This window comes from Kogia breviceps, chromosome 19, assembly GCF_026419965.1.
Source record: "Kogia breviceps isolate mKogBre1 chromosome 19, mKogBre1 haplotype 1, whole genome shotgun sequence".
NCBI classification, from domain to species: domain Eukaryota; kingdom Metazoa; phylum Chordata; class Mammalia; order Artiodactyla; family Physeteridae; genus Kogia; species Kogia breviceps.
This window is the reverse complement of record NC_081328.1, coordinates 2033882-2057036: the sequence shown is the minus strand read 5'-3', so window position 1 is coordinate 2057036 and position 23155 is coordinate 2033882. Positions and strand designations below refer to the sequence as shown.

The window sequence follows — 23155 nt, the reverse complement described above, 5'->3', positions numbered from 1 at the left end:
TTCAGGACAATTATCAGCCATTAATTTTTCCAATATTTCCTCTGCTACATTCTCTCTCTTCTCCTCTTCTGGGACTTTGATCAAACATAAACGTTCTCACTGTATTCTCTATTTCTCTAAACTTCACTACATGCTTCATTCTGGATATTTTCGTCTGACTCATCTTTTCACAAATTCTCTCTTTGGCTGTAACTCAGTTTACAGAATCTATCTAGTTATTTTGTCTTTCAGTTCTAGAATTTCTAGTTGCTTCCTTTTCGTATATACTCTGTCCGTTCTTATAGTTTCCAGTTCTCTACCCAAATTTCCAGTTGTTTTTTATATCCTTGACCATAGTAAGCAGCATTATGTTAAACTCTATGTCCAATAATTCCACTACCTGGCGCTCTGGTGTGACTATTCTATTACCTGCCACTTCTCTTGGGTCTTGCTCCTAACATATTATCTCTTCATGTGTCTGGTATCTGTGATTGTGTGTTAGGCATTTTTTTTTTTTTGCGGTACGCAGGCCTCTCACTGCTGTGGCCTCTCCCGTTGCGGAGCACAGGCTCTGGATGCACAGGCCCAGCTGCCTTGGCTCACGGGCCCAGCCGCTCCGCGGCACGTGGGATCCTCCCAGACCGGGGCACGAACCCATGTCCCCTGCATCGGCAGGCGGACTCTCAACCACTGCGCCACCCTGTGTTGGCATTATTTTTGAAAAATTGTTTGTGGAAATAATTTGAGAATTCGGATGTTAGTATCTTATTCCAAGAGGATTTGCATTTGCTTCTATCAGGCACCTGGAGCGCACTAGCGATCAGGATTTTCTTAATTTACTGTTAGGGATTAAGGTTTCCTGAGTCACACAGACGGCTTGAAGCTGGGTTGCATCCTGGCAAGGGCTGGTGTAGATTTTTCAGAATCCCAACCCAAAGCAGGCCCTGGGCTCCAACTTCTGTCCTTTTAGTCTGTGTTGCTATCCAAAAAATCACTCAGCTTCTCAGTCTCTTTTCCGTGAACAGTGGATGCTCCCAGAGCAGGAGGCCCCAAACGCAGGACATGATTCGCTGGATTTTGTTTTTCTTCTCTATCTTCACCTGGTTAATTCTTCATTACCTTCTTATTTCTTCAGTGTCTTTTAATATTTTGTTCACCCTTTTCAGCTTTCCTCAGCAGGTGGCTGGCTGGTCCCAATTACCTGTTCCACTGTTATTAGAAGTGAAAGTCTCTGTTATGCAAATGTAAGAGATTATTATTGTTATAATCTCCTGGCTACTTGTTTTGGGTTCCTTTGATGGGAAAAATGTGCACTAAACTCCCATTTACTTGGCATGATATAGAGATTACAAAAGAAATAAATTTTGTTAGGTCCAAATTGCTTTGATTCACCTTTGATTGAAACTAAAATCAGAGGCCACAATTTTTTTTAGAGATAAATTTTACAGAGCTATTGATACAAATGCTTTTGATAATGTAAAACACTGGGTTATGAATTAGCCTTTGTAAGACAGTTGAGGAGAATTTTAAGTTATATGAATATATATTCTGAATTTTGTTAAAAATCTGAGTTTTTATCTGCTTATTAAAAAGGTACAAGGACGGCTTCCCTGGTGGCGCAGTGGTTAAGAAACCACCTGCCAATGCACGGGACATGGGTTTGCTTCCTGGCCCAGGAAGATCCCATATGCTGCGGAGCAACTAAGTCCATGCACCACAACTACTGAAGCCGGGGCACCTACAGCCCTTGCTCTGCAACGTAAGAAGCCACAACAATGAGAAGCCCGCGCGCTGCAACGAAGAGTAGCCCCCGCTCACTGCAACTAGAGAAAGCCCGCACACAGCAACAAAGACCCAACACAGCCAAAAATAAAAACAAATAATTTTTTTTTAAAGTACAAGTTTTCTTTTCCTATAATGTCAAACTATTTGTTTGAATAGTTTCCTTGATGTTATGAATGCTTGATATAGAAAACTTACATATGTTCGAATATTTGCAGTAGAACACCATTCATTTGATTTGTAAATCGTATTTGCTGTAGGAGATTAATTTTATTCACTGGCTTTGTGATAATTAACTTGCTGATTTTACCTTGCTGGTTTGTTGTAATTAATACAACTGGTAGAAAAAGCCTGTGAGGATTCTCTTAAAATTAGGAACATAATGAAAGAAATTCCTTCTGGTAAAAACTAATTTTGTTTCATAAAAATTAAATTTGTTTTACGTGTAAATTAAAGTGGCTCTAACAAATTAACTTAGAAATGCAATGCAGAGTGTCAGCTTGTCACAACTGGGTATTCAGGCTAATGGAATCTTCTTATTTTGATAATGTTGTTTTATTTTACCTCTATTCATATGTGGATCATCACATTCCAAAAGATTAAATGATAATTCTCTTAAAGCTTCCCTAAGCATATAAACACTTTAACAGGTGGTGATTCAGAAGGCGTCTGCACTGCTAAATATCTCTCATCTCCTCACTCTTGCCCAATAAATAGACATCTCATGCTGGAACATGGGATGAATGGGAATTAGCAGCAGGTGGAGGGAAAGACAGGAGGAAGTAGCACAAGCAAGTGGCCTTGAAGTCAGACTGATGGTGATTGAAATCCTGTCCCTGCCCCTAACCAAGCTTTGTGATCCTGGGTAAGTTACCCTGAGCCCCGCGGTCATCAACTGCAGATTGGGGGTAATGATGGTAGCCACCTCACAAGGGCTTTTGTGGGGGAGAAGGTGAAGGATTACCTGAGATTGTGGTTATAAATCACTCAGTCCCTTGAGAGCATGTGATAGATAAGTACTGTATAAATAATGACGGCTATTTTTAGCTGACTGGGATAAATCTAGCTGTCTCGGGAACAGCAGAATTTCTGCTAGGAGGGGCTCCGGAACAGAGATCGCACTGGAAGGCGCGATAGGACCCTGCTTTTAAGTTGATTCTTTGCGTAGTTGAAGAAAAGAGGAAGGAGACTTAGAGGGACTGGAGCGCTTCCCCGCCCCGCACCCCTTGTGCGCTGCTCCCGTCCGGAGATGCTCGGGGCTTGTCTTGCACTCCTCCGTCCTGTCCCATTCGTTCCAACCAATCAACAAACACGAAACAGACCTGCCAAGGGGTTGTGAGTTGCCCTGCGCTCAGGGCCCCGCTAGATGCCCCTTACCCCTTACATCGACCCAGTGGGAACCCACCGAGACCCACCCCGGCCCCGCTCGCCCTGGACGTCAGCCCCATCTCCCTTTCCAAGGAGCAGGGGCAGGATCCGGGGTTCCACCGGCTACTGACCGCAGAGAGCGGTCCCCCTGAGCCAGGCTGGTATCAGCGCACTGCTGACCCGGGGGCGCCGCTAGGACCCGCTGCAGCCTCCACCGTCAGACAGGGGTCCATTCCCAGCACCTGCTCAGGTCGGGGACACACTCGGGCATCCACAGCCTCGGCCAGTCTCCTGTTCCCGCCCGGACACTCTCCCCACCCAGGGAGAGGCTTGACCTTGGCTCTGGAGCCGACTCTGAGGTCCAGGCTTCGCCTCCAGTTAGGACGTGACCTTGGGCAGGTTATGTTTGTGTGTCCGGTTTCCCCCATACCACGATCACCCCCAAGGACCATCATCAATCTGGAGGGTTTGGCACCTGCGCTCAGAGAACTTTCAATACGCATCAGCTGTGATTACCTTACATGCCCCGAACCCAAACAAATCTATCAACCTGCTCTGATTGTATGGTGAAAAGACCCCGGGTTCTGGTTACAGTGTCAACTGCAGTCTCAACACAGACACGCTGAATAATCTGGGACCAGTTGCCCCTTCTCTCTGGACCTCTGCTGCTCCGTCCGTCACCTGATCGACGTCACTGATTTGAAAAACCCATTTATTGATTTTACAGGCTCCTCCCAGGCAGGAGTGCCCAGCTACAGGGATTACGCAGTCCTGTGGGAGGGGCCCCACGGGTGGGAGGCTGGTCACTCTGCTTTAGGAGCGAGGGAGGTCAGAGGTTCATAGGAAAATGGCATTTGAACGAGGCTGGAAGGATGACCCACTGGAGTCCGCCTGGTAAATAATGGCGAGGCTTTTATGTCGCTGCCCTTTCAGAGCTGAGCGTTCGCAGGGATCGCGTCCTGTAGTAGACCCACGCTCCTCCTCCACGGCTGAGGTCGCGGGGACCGCGGAGCCACACAGAGCAGGTGGTGCCCGGAGGCCGCATCCCGGGACCTGGCCCGCATCTCGAGGCCCGCTCCGGGGTCCGCTCGCTGGGAGCGCGGGGGTGCGGCCGCTGTGTCCGCCAGTGCCCTGGCCACACTCGACCGTGGCAGGGGCCCCGCTTCCGGAAGGGTTCGCTCGGCTCGGGCAGCGCCCGCGCAGTCCCAACCCGCGAGAGCAGCGGGGTCCCGGGCCGAGTGCAGGCCGCGCGCGCGCGTCACGTGGGCGGCGCGGGCGCGCCCCGCCGCGGGAGGGGGCGGGGTCGGCACGCGGCCTCCCGTGAAGCCCCGCGCGGGGAAGGACCGGAACTCCGGGCGGGCGGCCTGTTGTTAACATGGCGGCGGGAGCTACCGGCACGTCTTTTGGAGGCGGCGGGGCCCACACCCGGAAGACGGGTTTCTTTTCGGCCTAGCGCGGCGGCCGCTGCGGACCCGGAAGTCCGGGCCGGTTGCTGAATGAGGGGAGCCGGGTCCTCTCCGCGCCAGTCCCCCCGCGCCCTACGCCCCGACCCGGGCCCCGCGATGTCCTTCTTCCGGCGGAAAGGTAACGAGGGGCGCGGACGGGCACTGGGCCGGGCCTGGGGCGGCGGGTGGCGGCGAGGCCGAGGCGCGGAAGGACGCTCTGTGCGCGGGGCCCGCGGTCTTGCGAGAGGGAGCGGGGCCTCCGCGTGGGCGGGCGGGCGGGCGCCCAGCAGGTTCCGAAGTGTGTGCCGGGACCCGCGCGGCGTGGTGCCTTTTGCGGACACACAGCTTTTCGGGGGCGGTGCGGTGCGTGTGTGTGCGTTTGTACCAGAAGAAGGGAATTCCTCCCGTACTTTCTTTACGGAAGTCTCGGACTTGTCAGAATATTGAGGGGTTTATGTCTAAAAGCAACACGTGAAAAAATTGTTTTCTTCAATTAGTGCTCTTTCCCAGTTTCCCCTTTTTTCGGGGGGTGGGGTGGGGGAGCGGGATTCTGCTGTCCCTAAAGTGATAGGGCTTAACTTACGGCTAAAAGTCTCCTAACGAAAACGACTTCTTCTTTTGATGAATTAACAAGTTGACTAAGTACTGGAACGCAAACTTCAGAGACAAACTGCATATATTTCTGATTTTCAGTAGTAGCTGCCCAATTTTTGAGTAGAGGCAGCTTGATTTTGAGCCTGGGTAAGGTCGTTGGCGTTTCGTTACCTGTACGTATCCAGAGTGGACAAGTGTGGGCTTTCTGGGTTGATTAGTGGTTCTTGAATCGATTCTTGCTGCTTCGGGGAAAATTTACCAGAGAAAAACGGGTTTTTGGGAGAGCACTAAACCATATCAGGGATTTGGGTTCACGTGACAGCTCTGCTACTAACTCTGTCACCTGGGCCAGAAAAACGTTAACCCTCTTTCCTCTCTCACCTGAGAATTCAATGATTTCTAAAGACCCCATTCAACTCTATAAATTAAAGAATTCCTTTTAAGTACGCACAGAGTTTTAATAACTGATGCCATGTGATGAGTGAAAGAAACCACGATGAGTGAATGAAAACCACTCTTAATGAATGAAAGCGGTAAAATGGTACAAGGAAGCTTTCTTGGTAAGGTACCTTGGTATAGTTAATAGCGCTCTAATTTGTTTGAGTGTTGGAATGGTTAGTTGTAGTGTTTTTTTCGGGGGGGGGGAAGCATTCTGTGTATAATGAGGCAGATTGCATGTTGCACAATAGACTGTTGTCTCTATTCAACAAATACTTTTGAACGTCCACTCTTTGCCAGGCACTGTGCTAGGCCCTCAGTATTACGCACTGAACAAGACAAAATCCTTATATCCATGGAGCTTGTTGTCCGCTGGGGTAGACGAACAATAAATCAATCTCTCTCTCTCTCTCTCTGTTTACAAATTGAATACAGTGTTATGAAAGAGCTTGAAAGAAGAAACATATTTCGGTTTGATGTTAGTCAAAGGCCTCAGCAGGTGACCTTGAAACTTAGAGCTGAAGGAACAGCAGGAGGTAACGTATAGAGGCCAGGGAAGAGCATTCTAGGCACAGGGAATAACGTGTTCAGAGGCTGGGAGGCAAGAGTCTGGTGCCCTTCAAGAAAGAAAAGAAGCCCACTGTGACTCGGGCTTAGAGAGGTAGACAAGGATCAGATGATTCAGAGCTTTGTAGGTCACGGTTAGGTGTTATTCCAAGTGCAGAAACAATATGACTTTTAAAATGTTAAAGAGGGGTGATTTGATCTCTTTTTATGTTTTAAAAAGATCATTCTAGATGCTTTTTGGAAACTGGATGTGGCAAGAATAGAAACTGAAGATGGTCTTATTTAGGGATCCCATCCAGTCTCTGAATACCATTTTTAAATACCACCTATCTGCTGTTGACTCCCAAATTTACATCTCCAGCTTGGATTTTCTGCCCTGAATCCAGACTGTGTATCCAACCGTTGGTCCACTTGATAGCTCTACCTAATAGATGTCTAATAGATAAATCTTTAGCCTACTGTATCTAAAATTTCCCCTTAGATTTAGTCCTCCTAAACCTGTACATCACTTTTTCTCCTCTTAACAAATTACATTTCTGGCCTTTTAATTGCTCAGGCTAAAACCGTTTTTTGAACCTCTTTCTCTCCTACTGTATATCTGATCTGTTAGGTGTACCCCAGAATATACCCAAATCCAACCACTTCTCACCATCCCTGACCATTAACACCCTGGTCTAGGGAGTCATCTCTATTTAGGTTGGGTGGTTAAGGAAGTCCTCTGAGGGATGTCATTCAGATCTCAGCTTAAATGTCAAGAAGAAGCCGGTTTTATGAAGATCAAGGAAGCAGCATTATTTTGCTATAGGCTTCAATTTGGTTTCCCTTCTTCCATTCTTGACGCCTCTGGTGTATTTTCGAAATGCATTCTGCACACCTCTGTTCAGATTCCCTCAGTGGCTTTCTGTACATGGCCCTCCATAATCTAGGTCCCATTTCTTCTCTGTGTTCATCTCCTGCTTTCTTTCTCCATCATTCTTCCATTTATATTGGCCTCCATGTTGTTAAGTACATCCCACCTCCGGGCCTTTGCGCTTATTCTCTCTGCCTGGAAACCTCTTCCCACAGATACGTGCCTACTTTGTCCCCCATCTTCTCCAGGTTTTTGATTAATTGACATCTTGGTGAAGCTTTCTCTGACCAGCTTGCTTAAGATTGTAGTCCCCAGGCCCTGCACTCCCATCCCGTCACCCTACTTTATTTTTTCTGTAGCATTTGTCACCATCTGCTGTACTATGTTTTATTAGGATAGAAGATGATAGAAGATGATTTCTGTTCATGGCTGTGCCCCCGTGTCTAGATTAGTGTCTGGGATGTAGTTAGGTAATTAGTAAATATTTGTTGAATAATTAAAGTAAGAAAAATATTAGGAAGTAATAAGTGCTGTGCAGGGAATTAAACAGTGATGTGGGAGCAGATCACCAGATGACAATTTGTGTTTGGATAGTGAGGGAAGGCTTGTCTGAGCAGATGGTATTTAAATTGAGGTCTCAATGAGGAAGGAGAGCCAGCCTTGCAAAGGTAAAAGGAACTGCATTCTGGCTGGAAAGAACTGGTAAGACAAACATCCTGAGACAGGAAGGAGCGGGGTTTGTTCAGGGGCAGAAAGCAGGCTGAAATGTGCTGGGAGTGGAGGGCAGAGGGGCGTGTGCTCGGGATAGAGGTAGCGTGACCTGAGTGATGATGGCAGCACAGGAAAACTGGGAAGGCCTAGAACGTGGGGTAGGGGGAGTCCAGAGCTCTCTTCCGGCAGTTGTGAGTTTGCGGAAACTCTTGGACGTCCGTGTGGCTGTGTCAGGGAGGCAGTTGGCTGTACAGGTCTGTAGTTCTGGGAGGGGATCAGAATTTGAGTTCGGAACCTGGACTTAGAAGTATTTTGCATAAATGATGGTTAAAGACACAGGCCTCAATGAGCTCATCTGTGGAGTACATATGGGATATGAATTAGTTGTGTTGAAAGGCTAAGGTACCGTAACAAAGAGACACCAAGTACAATGGCTCAAACAAGGTAGGCCTTTATTTCTGTCTTGTGTAACCGTCCAAGTCCCTGGTCATCGGGTGGTTTTGCTTCACGATCATTCAGGAATCATTTTCCTCCCGTTGTGTTACTCCTCTTTCTCTTAGGGTCTAGTCTGTGTTATCAAAGCCAGGTTATAGTCCCGCTGTCAGCTTTCTGACTCCTGACAAGGGGAAAGAGAAGCTTTGCCCAGAAATGGCACATACCTCTTCTGTTCACATTGCATTGCTGAGGACGGACTCATATGGTCACAGTTAATTAACTCGGGCTTCTGGGAAATGGAGAGAAGCTAGCCAGTTGTGTGCCAGGGTACAACCCTCTTACTAGGAAGGCCAGGTAGAACCCTCTACAACCCTCTACAGTGACCACGTAGAATCTCCTGCCATGCTGTAGACAAGGAGGGAGCTCCGGGGTTAATCCAGCTTTTAGAAGTTGAGGAACATGAGTCATTGGCAAAGGAGAATTGACAAGAGAACTCCCGTGATATAGGAGTACAATATCACGGAAGCTAAGAGAAGATAATATTTCAAAAAGGAGGGGTAAACGGGGAAGGGGCTGGAAGGGGCCATTGGGGTAAGGGTGGGGGGTTGTTGTTTTTAAGATAAAAGATGCTAAGCACGTTTGTTCTATGAAGGATCCAGTAGCGAGGGAGAAAGAGAGGTGTTACTTGCAGGAGTGAAGTTCTTGGAAAGACCTTAGGAGTTGGGATTGAAGCCTGGCTGTATCAAGATTTGATTAGGATACACTGCAGGTGGAAATGGCAAGTGACACCACCACTTGTTTAAAAGTTTAAAACCTTCAAACAGTGCTGTAACTTGTTTCTGAATACATAAGTATATTAAAGAGTAAAAATGATGCAAACCATAAACATTCAATTTCTGAAATTTTTTTCTCTAGGAAGAGGGGGAATGAGTTGAGGGAGGGACTTTAGTTGTAACTGCAGTGTTTTATTTCTTTTAAAAATTCTTCTGAAGCATACATGGCATAATGTTAAGATTTGCTAAACCTGAGTGTTCCTCATATTAAGGTCTAGTCTTGCCTTTGTTTTAAATGTTTCATAATAATAACAAATTATTATTTCTTATAGAAGAAATAGTAGTGCGAAATAAGATGACAGAAATAAACCACGTTAAATGTGAATAGAATAAAATCTCTATGGCTAAAAAATCTAACAAAAGTTCATGTAAACATGGACTAAAAGATAAAGACTCAAGTTGGGTAATAAACCAAAATGCACCTATTTACCAGAGACACAACCAAAACATAAGGACATAGAGAAATTGAAAATAAATGGATGCAAAGATATATCAAGCAAATGTTAACTAGAAGAAAGTTTGTGTGGTAGATGAAATACCATTAGGGCTAAGAAGGCCTGTAAATTATGATAAAACGAAAAGGGTACTAGGAAGATAAAATTTTGAACTTGTTTGTACCTAAATCATTTTCAAAAGGTATAAAACAAAATGTACAGAATTACCAGGAGAAGTCAAGAAATTTGTCATCATAGTTAGAGTTTTAAGAATGTTCTTTTTTAGAAATAAAGAGCAGTAATTACGATAAAAGGAAATGGGTTAACCCAGACAATAAAAAGATGGTGATCTTCAGATTGGTTTCCTGTACTGTTTAAATGTTAAAAAGGTCATGGGAAAGTTAAAAGGATGGAGAAACATATCAGGGATATACAAACAGAAGGAAAGCTAGCATAGTCTTCACAATAGCACACACATGAAAAAAAGATGGAAAAGTTAAGTTTTGTGAGGGAAAGGGAACAAGAGTCATTATTCACAGATAATATGATTGCATGCATAGAATATTCAAGAAAATCTAGGCTTCCCTGGTGGCACAGTGGTTATGAACCCGCCTGCCAGTGCAGGGGACACGGGTTCGAGCCCTGGTCCAGGAAGATCCCACATGCCGCGGAGCAACTAAGCCCCTGTGCCACAACTACTGAGCCTGCGCTCCAGAGCCCGTGAGCCACAAGTACTGAGCCCATGTGCCACAGCTACTGAAGCCTGCATGCCTACAGCCCATGCTCTGCAACAAGAGAAGCCCAGGCACCACAATGAAGAGTAACCTCCGCTTGCCGCAACTACAGAAAGCCCGCGCACAGCAACGAAGACCCGACACAGCCAAAAAATAATTAATTAGTTAATTTTTTTTAAAAAAAGAAAAAACATAAGAAAAGTAAAGTGGGCTGTGTCAGATCCCGTAAGTTTCTCACTTGGCTTGAGCTACCATGCTCCTTCCTTCCTGCATGTGATCTTGCTAGTGTGTGTGCATTAGAATTTCCAGTGTTTTGTATAATAGAGGAGAAATGGTATAATTTTTTTAAATTTTATTTATTTTATTTATTTTTGGCTGCGTTGGGTCTTCCTTGCTGCCTGCGTGCTTTCTCTAGTTGCGGAGAGCAGGGGCTACTCTTTGTTGCAGTGCGTTGGCTTCTCTTGTTGTGGAGCACAGGCTCTAGGCACGCGGGCATCCATAGTTGTGGCTTGTGGGCTCTAGAGCACAGGTTCAGTAGTTGTGGCGCATGGGCTTAGTTGCTCCACAGCACGTGGGATCTTCCCAGACCAGGGCTTGAACCCTTGTCCCCTGCATTGACAGGCAGGTTCTTTTTTTTTTTTTTTTTTTTTTCCGATACGCGGGCCTCTCACTGTCGTGGCCTCTCCCGTTGTGGAGCACAGGCTCCGGACGTGCAGGCCCAGTGGCCATGGCTCACGGGCCCAGCCGCTGCGTGGCATGTGGGATCTTCCCGGACTGGGGCATGAACCCGTGTCCCCTGCATCGGCAGGCGGACCCTCAACCGCTGCACCACCAGGGAAGCCCAAGAGTGATTTTTTTAGGGTCTGGCAGACCAGGGTTGAAATCCTGCGTGTTGAAATGACTCTTTACTAGCTCATAACAGTGACCTAGTTTTGTAAATGAAGGAAGTTGAGACCCAGAGAATTAAAGTAACTTGTCCAGCATCACATGGCTATTGAATGGCAGAGCCCAAATTTGAACCCAGGTGTTCTGACCTTGTCTCTCCTTAAGCTCTGAGCGTACTTGACCAAATGCTGTTCAGAGATCGCTTCCTGAGAGAAACTTCCCCTGGCAACTGCCCTGCCCCGCTCCAGGGCAGCTCGCCCAGCGTTACGGAACTTTGAACGCACCCTCACCTGTCAGGATAGGGCTGGTGTGGTTTTTCCAAGGTCTGGAGGGGGGTCTCGGGCTGTAGAAGTGGCTCACGGCGCTCTCTTCTCTTCCAGTGAAGGGCAGAGAGCAAGAGAAGACCTCAGATGCCAAGTCAGGTAAAGGTGAGTCAGCACGTCGCAGTGGTGAATGCTTTCATCCCGTCACGCTCTGCCTTCTTTATAATTACTTATGACTGTGACTGATGTCCCTGCTGACTTATATACTCTTCGACACCCACCACATAATAGACTTCGACTAAGCGCTCATGGGTGTCCTTGTGATTCCAGTGGGCCAGTGTTGTCCTTACTAGTCGCACATTTGATGGTTCCCCCAAAGCCGTTAGTTGACTGTGTTTGAAAAAAGCAAAAGACACTCTTTACCGAGTCGCCTGACCGCTGACTTCCGAAGCCTGGTTTTCCGTGGTTTATCTGCACGCATGGATGCTCACAATCTTCACTTCCTTATTACTTTGGGTGAATGGCCTTAACCTTAAATTCATGTGGAGTCCTTTACTGGAATCAGTATAGTGTCCTTATTTATAGGTGAGAGCATGTGTTTTTTAGGTTGTAATCTCTGCTGTAGTTTTGACTGATTTCATTATGTCAATGTACAAAAATTGAAAAGGGAAAATTGTAATGAAAATTACTTTCATGACCATTACGTACAACTTTCATAGATGTAATTTATTCACGTGAATTCTAAAGATCGCCACTTATTTAGTTTTTTTTTTTAATGTTTGTATGTTGTGCGGCTAGCGTTGAGTAGTAACTCCATATGCTCAAATTGCCAGAGGGACACTAATTATAACTTAGAGGTTTGTACGATTAGGGAAGAAGTAGGGTAGCTTACAGCCTTATTTTCTGCTTATTTCTGATAATTTAAAGCCAGTTGGTTCATATTGCCTTTTTTAAGGAGAATTTGATTGACATTGGTAAAGACTTCAAGCCCTCAGCAAGCAGAGGCTTGTGAAGACTAACCTTGATTGCAGTAGCAGGAGGGACTTTGATGTCCGAGGCACACTCGCCGCCGACAGGGTGACCCGGAGGAACTTTCCTCCTTTGTACAACGAGGGGATTGGCCTACCTAACTCCTCAGTCTGTCCACGCTTGTACTCTGTCTATGGCAGTGCGTAGTCTGTGCTCACATTCACTGCCTTAACTTTAGAAGAACACAGATGCAGCAGGGAAGCAGGCCCTCAAGAAGTTTGCAGTCTGATTAGAAGGACAAACTCAGACCCAGAACAGTAGCAAGTAAACCAAAATCATAATAACTATGGTTTATTGAGCACCTGTTCTGTTCTAGGTGTCAGACAAACACTGTGGCTGTAACAAACAGGGAACCACTGTGGGCTTTTGAGCAGGATGTTGATGCTTTACATATGGCATTTATAGAGGTTAGTCTGGAAGAGTCATACAGGATGGGGGCCCTAGAAGTGCTTTGCTGTGATACCTGTCCTAAGGAAGACCTGTCCTAAGGGTGTGGTGTTGCAAATAAGCAGGTCAGGATCTTGAAGGAAAAGTCAGGAGATCTTGACAAGTAAACAGGTCTAGTGAGGAAGAATGGTTCCAAGATCTTGAGCTTTAGGGACTGGTGGATTGACAGAGACAGGGAAATTAGAAAAGGAGAATGAGTCTGGAAGAAGATGTTTTAAGTTTGACGTTTGGAAAAATTGGTCTTGAGATGGTAAAGATGACAAATGAGAGGTTGGTGAGTAGCAAGTAATTAGAGCCACAGGCTGGAAGCCGAGCTCAGAGGTCAGCCTGAGATCAGGTCAGGGTCCCCTCTGCCTCCAACTCTGCAGGGGTGAGCCCTTGGAGCTGGTGCTGGGAGGGTCCGAATCGAGCGCATGTGTGAGACTTGCCCCTCGAATCAGCCAGAGTTATAGTTAACTCTGTTTTGTCTGTTTTAGATAACAATTTAGATTTTAGATATCTGTTTTAGCTAAAGTTTTATCTATTTTACAGACATATCAAGGTCCCACTTAAGTTTATTTGGGTGGGGGGAGCTTACAGCTAAAAAAAAAAAGTTTGGAAAAGATTGCTCTAGTAATAACTGAAGGTTTGAGAATAAATGTGCTTTCTAGCAGAAGAAGTAAAAGAAGAACAGAGAACCTTGGGAAGCAGAGGAGTGATGGATGCCATGTCTGGCCCCGCGGGCGGGGATTTGTGCATTCAAGAGAAGGAGAGGGAGGGCACTTGGGAGAGGAGAAGAGAGGAGTGCAGGACCGCAGAGGCCCCAGGGAGATGGGTTGTTAGGAAGGAGAGTGTGAGAGAAGTGGTTCTAACAGAGAAGTTAAGAGAGAGAGAAGGCTTGCACAAATGAGTTAGTATTATTTCACATCATCATACACGTCTAATTGGGAAACAATCAGAAAGTCTCTCACTTCTTGATGCATGGTATTTGTAGCTTGTCTATACAAGAAACTAGATACTATTGTTTATAAACCTACCAGAATGATTCTGCTCCCTTCAGTTTATCATAAAAATAGAAACAAAAAACAACTTCCTTCTAAAATTGAAAAGACCGTTTGAAGACAACTCCACTGCATAATTCTCCCAACTCTTATCGACCGACTGATAAACGCGTGCGCCTGAGGTAGACGCTCGCTCTGTTTTATCCCGTAAGCACACCTCACGGTGATAGACGGGGCTGCAGTGCTGTGGGTTCTTCAGAGGGGGTATTACGCGGCCTTACTCAGATTCCGTGTCCGGGAACCGTTTGCTAAGGCTGAGAGCGCTTGTCTGTTGACCGCTAATGTATCGTGAATTGACCGCTTAACAAAGTAAGTGGTGCTAGTGGACAGAAGTGCAGTCATCTGAGTGTTTGTATTGAGGGTGGGGAATGCTCAGGGACCTGTCTGTGCCCAGCCTTCCTGCTGTAGCAGTGCACTAAGCCAAAACTTCTCAAAAACCTTTCGTGAGAGTCCTCGACATTGTGTAGAATAAATGGGGTACAGGTGGAATGTTGATTCAGCTGTAGCAACAAGTTCATGGGCTTACTCTGACCGCATTGTGATCTGGAGTTGGTGATTCCCTGTTAACACATTGGTGACCAACCTCTTTATCCTGAAGTCAGAAGGAAGATATTAATATTTCTTCAGACTACCAAAGAAAATATATTTTGTGAATTTTTAAGTATGCTTCATCTTTAGGCAGCTTGAACTTTGATCAGTTTTTATTAGATGGTGGAATTTTGTTACTCGGTTAAAAAGTAAAATAAGTATCCTGAAGAGTATTTTTCTAATTATTTTCCTGTAAGCTTTTATTTTGGAATTTTAATTTTGTTCCTTCAGCAAGCAAGTATTAAGGAATTAAAAAGGGTCCATGTTTCAGAATGTTTGCTGCCTTTGGTATTTTCTGTCTTCAGCAGAGTTCTCAAAGAGAACTCAAAGAAAGATCTCTCTTTTGAGTTACATTTTGAGCACAGTGTTTTGAGAATTACAAATAACAGTAGGACATTTCTTTCCAATTTTCTGCTGCTTGGTTAATTTACCGTTTCCCCAAGTATTTTTGTTGACTGTATGTACTTAAGAGAGGTGTTACAAAATCTAATTTTTGAAGTTCCCTTAAAGCCCTCTTAGGAGACAGTTTTAGACTATCAAATTGTGTTTAATTTTTAACAATTTTTTGAAAAATTATAGCTTCAATATCCGTACATTCCCCACAAAAAAGCACTAAAAATCATGCCTTGCTGGAGGCTGCAGGACCAAGTCACGTGGCAATCAATGCCATTTCTGCCAACATGGACTCCTTTTCAAGTAGTAGGACGGCAACACTCAAGAAGCAGCCCAGCCACATGGAGGCCGCTCATTTTGGTGACCTGGGTAAGTGACTTTCCGTTCTTGTTAACTTCCTAGGAGGAGGGAATGAGTATAATATGTGAAGTTCCTGCCAAAGGATACCGAACCGTGTAATTGGATGGGACTTTGAAAAAAAATGTTTTAACTGAAATAACAGCTATAAGTGTAATTAATGGATGACTCCATGTTGTGTTTCTATAAATATAAAAAGCATGCCCAGTAGAAAAATGGGCCATTTCCAGAAGAAGAAATACATTTGGCCACTAAATGTATGAAAAGGATGCCTCACTGCAGTAATACCAGTGAAATGCAAATTAAAATAATGAGTGAATGTTCCCCCTAACACACTGGCAAATATTTAAAGTTTGATAATTGGAATGTTAATGTAGATGCAGAGAAATAGCCACTCCTGTATAGCAGAAGTATAAATTGGTGAAGATTTTTCGGAAGGCAGTTTGCAAGTATTTATCAAAAGATAAAGTATAAGATGTAGCCCTGGGCTTCCCTGGTGGCGCAGTGGTTGGGAGTCCGCCTGCCGATGCAGCAGGGGACACGGGTTCGTGCCCCGGTCCAGGAAGATCCCACATGCCGCGGAGCGGCTGGGCCCGTGAGCCATGGCCGCCGGGCCTGCGCGTCCGGAGCCTGTGCTCCGCAGCGGGAGAGGCCACAACAGTGAGAGGCCCGCGTACCCCAAAAAAAAAAAAATCGTATGTCAATTTATCATAAATTGAAAAAAATCTGTGAATGGATTGACTTTACTAAAATTAGTCCCTCTTTTGATACCTCTCTCTGCTTAACATTTGTGTGTATTCAGAGCTGAGGTGTCAGAGTCTTTGTGGGTCACCCTCAGCAGTGCACTGCAAATGACATTTGTGTTGGTCACGAAGTAAAGTTGTAAGTTTCACTGGATTACTCGTATGTCTGGTGGGAATGTAAAATGGTAGAGCCACTCTGGAAGACAGTTTGGCAGTTTCTTACAAAGCTAATCATGCAGTTACCGTATGACCCAGCCATTGCAGTTTTAGGCATTTGTCCCAGAGAAATGGAAACGTATGTCCACAAAAAACCTGTACACCAGTGTTCATAGCAGCTTAAAAGCCAAAAGCTGGATGTCCTTCAACAGGTGCATGGTAAACAAACCGGTACATTCATACCACAGAACACGACTCGGCAGTTAAAAAAAAAAAAAAAGAACAAGCTCTTGATACACAGGACAGCTTGGGCGAATCTCAGGGGGCTGTGCTGAGAGAGAAACGTTACTCCGTTCTGGGGATGGTGGCGGAGAGGAAGCATGGGAGACAAGAGCGCTTGCCGTTGCCTGGGCTGGAGGAGGCCGCTGTGAGAGGCCGCATGAGGCACCTTCGTGTCACGGGGCTGTTCCGTGTCTTGGTGGTGTTTACACGAATCTACACATGGGACGGAATTGCATAGGACTCAATACACCAGTGAGTGCTGGTTAAACGGGGCAAGTCTGAATGCGGTTGGTGGATTGTGTCCGCGTCAGTATCTTGGTGTGATATTGAACTGCAGTTTGAAAGGTGCTACGATAGGGGAAACCGGGAAGAGGGCGCACAGGTTCTCTCTGTGTCACTTCTTCTACCTGCACGTGAATCTGCCAGTATCTCAAGATTAGAAGTTTAATTTTTAAAAGTGCTTGAAGTCTTACAGTGGCTCGGGATTTCCTGAAGTTCATGAAAAGAGATGTTGGCGGAGATGGACTAGTTAACATCGGCAGGAGGGTAGTTAGTGAGGATGATGATACACGAAGTGCTTCAGAAGAAGCATCAAAGGATTCAGAGAAGCCCTTTTGAAAAACTGATGAAGCCCCCAGTGAATTTTATGAAAATGAGCCTCTTTATGTCTTGCTGTGAAAGTTAAAATTTTTCCTTTATTCTGATAATTAGCTTGCGGTTATAATCATAACCTAAATTTAGTTAACTATAAAATAAACTTCTATTAAGTTTGATTTTATTTTTCAAGATAGAATCGCAGAGCTAGCTCTTTATTTTGTTACAAATAATGCTAAGAGTTCATAACATCTTTCTAGCTATATCCACACATCCACAATTTTTCCTCAGGATAAGTTCCTAGAAATGGAGTTACTGGATTGAAAATCCAAAGAGGTCTTGCCGTTTTACATTCTCATCATCCGTTTTGCTCTGCCCTGGTTAGTGCTTGTTATTTTTTTAAAAAAAACATCTTTCAGTTTGACAGGCAAAAATGTTATCCTCTATTAATTTGCTTTTCTGAGATTTTTAATGAGGTTGAGTTGTTTAAATATTTTTATTGTAAGTTTTGGCGGTTGTCGTCTGTTGCTGAACTGCTCACTCTCTTGCTTCCTTTAGGCAGATCTTGTCTGGACTACCAGACTCAAGAGACCAAATCAAGTCTTTCAAAGACCCTTGAACAAGTCTTGCAGGACGCTGTTGTCCTCCCTTATTTCATTCAATTCATGGAACTTCGGAGAATGGAGCATTTGGTTAAGTTTTGGTTAGAGGCTGAAAGTTTTCACTCTACAACTTGGTCCCGAATAAGAGCACACAGTCTGAACACGGTGAAGCAGAGCTCACTGGCTGAACCTGTCTCTCCTTCTCAAAAGCACGAAACTACAGCAGCTTTTGTAACCGACTCTCTTGAAAAGAGATTGGAGGATTCTCGCTCAGCCCAGTCGGAAGGAATTGACCTGAGTAATAGAACTAGCAACTCTCAGAATCACTTGCTGCTTTCCCGGGAATGTGACGGTGCCCGCTCTCTCCACCTGGAGACGGCCAGAGCACGAGCTCATCGAGGTTCCGCGGAAACCCAGGAATCCTCCAGGCTTACGGTAGCCAGTAGAAATAGTCCCTCCTCTCCACTAAAGGAATTATCAGGAAAATTAATGAAAAGTAAGTGCGTGATTTTTGTCTCTCTTTATCCTGTTTTGTTTTGTGTTTTTTTAAAATTTTTTGAATCTGTTTACAGAGTGAAACTTGAGGTGGGGAATAAAAGGGTTGGAATAGTTTCTCGCGCACTCGCTTGCAGATTTGGGGGTATTGGGGTAGTGCCCCGGGGCAGGGTCAGTGTATGAAGAAGGGACAGAGGGCTGTCTACAGTGACTGGATCCTCTAAGAAAGGCGTTGGCAGAATTCACAAATGAAGAAGGGTCGGGGGTCATGCTGCTGCTTCCTTCCACAGATTTTGAGATCAGATCCTTACCCAGATAGGCTGATTTTCAGCCCTGGCTCAGTCTTAGCTTTATTACTATTTTACTGTAGTTTGCAGATAAAATTATTTTTTAATTGCCAGCAGGTGACATTAATTGAGTTCTGTGCTAGGGGTGTACTTGGATTTCATGGAATAAGCACAGCATCCCTGTGAGGTAGGCAGTTACCCCGTTTCACATGTGAGAAAGCCATGGCTTAGGAAGGTGGAGGAGCCTTCCGGGGGTTACGCAGCAGGTGGGAGCCGGGATTAAAGCCCTGGCATCTCAGCAACAGCACCTCTTTCTCTTTTCTGTTAGTTTGGAAATTACAGGCTCTTCACTTTTCAGTTATCATCTCCTGGGATTCTGATTAGACAGCTTCCCATCCATGCTTGTCCTCTTCTCTTTTATCTTTGCTTTCCTCAGAGGTCTAGATGATTTCTTTTCTGGATTTTCCTAGTGTGTTTTTTTTCCTTTCTTTCTACGAAGACTTTATGAGGGCAGTTTTAAGGTCCACAGCGTAATTGAGGGGAAGGTACAGAAATTTCCTGTATGCCCTTCTGCCCCTGCACGTGTGTCGCCTCCCCCACTGTGAATATCCCCCACCGGAGTGGAGCGCTTGTTGGCATCAGTGAACCTGCCTGGGCACATCGTAATTACCCAAAGTCCGTAGTTAACTCTGGGGTTCACTCCTCTGGGTTTGGGCCAGTGTATAACGACATGTAACTGTCATTATGGTGTCATACAGAACATTTTCACTGCCCTAAAAATCCTCTGTGCTCTACCTGTTCATCTCTGTATACCTGCTAATTTGACCCTGGCAACCACTGATCTTTTTCCTGTCTCCACAGTTTTGCGTTTTCCAGAATGTCATGTAGTTAGAATCATATGTAGTAGCCTTTTCAGATCGGTGGTGACTTCTTCAGATCTTTTAGTTCGTTGATTCTCTCTTAAAATGGGTCTAATTTGCTGTTGAGTCAATCTTTAACATGTTATTTTAGTCTAAAAGTTAGTGAATTTTTCATTTCTAGAAATTTTGTTTCTTCAGATTTGCCTGGTCATTTTTTAGTTTCTTAGTCCTTTAGCCCTCCATCCCACTTTTGAGCCTATTTTTTATTTATTTAAATTTATTAAACATATATTCATTATCTGAGAAGCCCAATATCCCAGTTTTTGTGTATTTGAATCAGCATTTATTTGTTTCTTCAGATTCACACTCTTGGTGGCCTGTGATTTTAACGGGTTTTGGCTGTGAATATATGTCTTTGGATTTTTATCTTTGGTAATTCTTTAAAGACTGATTAAATTGCGTTATTGCAGAGTGTATTTACATTTGCTTTTTTGAAAAAGAATTTATTTATTTTTGGCTGCATTGGTTCTTCGTTGCTGTGCGTGGGCTTTCTCTAGCTGTGGCGAACGGGGGCTACTGTTCGTTGAGGTGCACAGGCTTCTCATTTGCAGCGGCTTCTCTTGTTGCAGAGCACGGGCTCTAGGCGCGCGGGCGTCAGTAGTTGTGGCACGTGGGTTCAGTAGTTGTGGCTTGCAGGCTCTAGAGCACAGGCTCAGTAGTTGTGGCATGCAGTCTTAGTTGCTCCGCGGCACGTGAGATTTTCCTGGACCAGGGCTCGAACCCGGTGTCCCTGCACTGGCAGGTGGATTCTTAACCACTGCGCCACCACGGAAGCCCCTGCATTTGCTTTTGCCATGCTTCTGGGACCAGCTTCATTACTATTCCATTATCACTTAAAACTGAATTTTTGTCTTGGGTTTTTCAGGCCCTAAACTCTTAAGGCCTTCTGCCTGATGTTGGTCTAATCTACCCTGTTTGGGCCCTGGGCAGCTGCCCTTGAAAGTGCAAGCCTCAAGTCTCTTGCAGTTGGTGGTTTTTCTCAGGTGAATGCCCTCTCCCTTGTACTTTTGCCCGTCTTGATTTGTACTGACTCCTACAGGTCTACAATTCCTTGTCTGCAGTCCAGAAATCCTATCACAAGTTATTTTTTAAATGAACAAAACTTGACCTGAAGGGATGTGAGCTTATTGCAGAGTCATGAATGTGATCATCTCACATGCTGCTGGGGTATTAAAATGGTACATATAGGGCCTTCCCTGGGAGTCCAGTGGTTACAACTTCGGAAGCAGTATTGTAACGAATTCAATAAAGAAGTTACAATATTTTTAAAATAGTATATATAAACACAGTGCGTTACCTCTGTAAAACCTCAAATTCCGAATTCTAAAATATTGGTGGTCCCAAAGCTTTCAGATAAGGAGACTGCTTGTACTTGTTTCTGTTTCTCACTATTTCCCACAATCTCTGATGTAGTTTTCAAAAGCATTTTGGGAGAATTCAGTATTAAGAAGTGTTTCTTTGAATATCTAGTGAGGCCTGTTTCTGGAAATGAAAGTCGAAAGTCTGTTTCTTTGATTGTAATACACTTTATTGTTTTTGGAAACTGTCTTTGTTTTGGTGTTAATTTATTTCAGTAGCAGTGAAGTCATTAAAAGAGTACTAGTTTTTCATTTTTTGTTATTTAAAAATTTTGCATTTAAATTCAAAATTTAAAAATTTTGAATTTGACACCTTTTGATGTGTACTTGAGTTTTGACACATGCATAGATTCCTGTAACTGTCATCTGTTAACTTTAACAGTATAATAGCCAGTCATTTTACCAGCAGAAGCAAGTTTACCTGGAAATAGCCAGAGGAGTTGCAGTTTGAGATATGCGAATTGTGGTGGACCATAGGCAAATCCAGAGAAGGGGAGCTTGCTTTTTTTTATATGGAAAAGCTGGGGCGCCGGTAGTAACCGGAAACCATCAGAGGAAGCTGCTGGGGGTGGGGGTCCAAAGTGTGGAGCTTTCTCATTGGTTGAGCTGCTACAGTGTCTGATTGGCTAGGCTGCCCTGGGGCAGAGAGAAGTTTTCTTCTTCCTGCTGGATGATAGAATAGACAACACCTTCCCGTTGAGACGTAGGTGCTGGTCTCTTCCTGTTTGGAGTAATGAGGATGCCTTGCGGGGCGTGAGAGCTCACCCTATAGGCCTGTTCCCACTCCAGCTTCAGCTGAGGTTTCTTTAATTCCACACATCACGATCAGGATGAAGAAGAGTTCTGTCACCTTTGTAGTTAAACCCTCTATCCCAGCACTTGACAGCCACTGATCTATTTGTCTCTTTTTTACCTTTTCTGGAGTGCCATGTAAGTGAACTTACATAGTATGTAGCCTTTCACTTAGCATAATGGCTTTGAAGTTTACCCATGTTGTTTCTGTCCTTGCTTTCTAAAGCTAAGTTCTGCTCTATGGATGTTCCATCCATCCACCTGTTGAACCACGTTGGGATTGTTTCCAGCTTTTGATTATGAATAAAGCTGCTATAAACGTGTGTACACGTTTTTGTGTGGACAAAAGTTTTTATTTCTCTGGACAAATACCTAGTAGTGGATTTATGTGTTAAATGTGTGTCTAATTATATAAGAAACTGCCAGACTGTTTTGTAGAGTGGCTGCACCATTTTGCATGCCCAGCAGCCATATATGAGAGTTCTAGTTGCTTTGTTTCCTTGTCAGCACTTGGTGTAATCAGCTTTTGTTTATTTGTGGGGTTTTCTAGCCATTCTAATAGACGTGTGGTGGTATCTCATTGTGGTTTTACTTTGCATTTCCCTCATGTCTGAGGATGTTGAATGTTTTTTCATGTGCGTATTTGCCATCTGTATCTTCAGTAAATTGTTCCAGTCTTTCCCAATATTTCATTGTTGAATTTTGAGGTTCTTTATATGTTCTGGATATAAGACCTTTACTGGCTATGTGACTTGCAAATGTTTTCTCCCAGTTTATAGCTTGACTTTTCATTCTCTTAACAGTATCTTTCAGAGACCAAAAGGACTTTTTGTTGTTGTTGTTTTAAAGAAGATGTTGGGGGTAGGAGTTTATTAATTAATTTATTCATTTTTTCTGTGTTGGGTCTTCGTTTCTGTGCGAGGACTTTCTCTAGTTGTGGCGAGCAGGGGCCACTCTTCATCGCGGTGCGCGGGCCTGTCACTATCGTGGCCTCTCGTTGCGGAGCGCAGGCTCAGTAGTTGTGGCACGGGCCCAGCTGCTCCGCAGCATGTGGGATCCTCCCAGACCAGGGCTCAAACCCGTGTCCCCTGCATTAGCAGGCAGATTCTCAAACAATGCGCCACCAGGGAAGCCCAGGACTTTTTTGATTAAGTCCAATTTATCAGCTTTTTTCCTTTATGGATTGTGCTTTTGTAGTCATGCATAAGAGCTCTTTGCCCCTAATCAGAGGTCATGAAGATTTTCTCCTGTGTTTTCTTCTAAAAGTAATATGATTTTTTACTTAACATTTAGATATATGATCCGTTTTCAGTTAATATTATATAAGCTGTGGTGGTCAAGGTGTTTTGTTTTGTTTTCTTTTCTTTTCACATGTGGATCATTCCATACGTTATTAGTTAAAGGCTCCTCTTACGCCATTGAATTGCCTTTGTACCGTGGCCGTATTTGTGTAGGTCCATTTCTGGACTCTCTCTTCTGTTCCATTGGTGTATATGTCTGTTCCTTTACCTGTACCACACTGTTGATTATTATAGCTTTGCAGTGAGTCTTAAGATTGGATAGTTTGAGCCCTCCAAGTTTGTTCTTTTTCAAAATTGTTTTTTCTATTCTAGGTACCCCACCCGCCCCCGATATAAATTTTAGACTAATCTTTTCAATATCTACAAGAAACTCTGCTGGGATTTTTATTGGAATTGCATTCAGCCCATAGGTCAGTTTGGGGAGAATTTACGTCTTAACTGTATTGAGCCTTA

At 44.5% G+C, this 23155-nt stretch overlaps 1 protein-coding gene across 4 annotated transcripts in view; it reads left to right on the top strand.

The window, feature by feature from the left end:
- The first annotated feature begins 3918 nt into the window (after window positions 1–3918).
- AKAP10 (A-kinase anchoring protein 10) overlaps window positions 3919–23155 on the top strand; it is a 56404-nt gene continuing 37167 nt past the window's right edge. For 2 of the 4 annotated variants that reach the window (XM_067021764.1, XM_059048435.2), the window contains exons 1-4: window positions 4401–4713; window positions 11436–11483; window positions 15002–15184; window positions 17506–18045. In XM_067021764.1, the coding sequence (XP_066877865.1) occupies window positions 4626–4713; window positions 11436–11483; window positions 15002–15184; window positions 17506–18045 (859 nt within the window). In that variant the 5' untranslated portion in view covers window positions 4401–4625. Of the gene's footprint in view, window positions 4024–4400; window positions 4714–11435; window positions 11484–15001; window positions 15185–17505; window positions 18046–23155 lie in introns of those variants that run through there. The other 2 variants (XM_067021763.1, XM_067021762.1) reach the window with 2 other exon arrangements.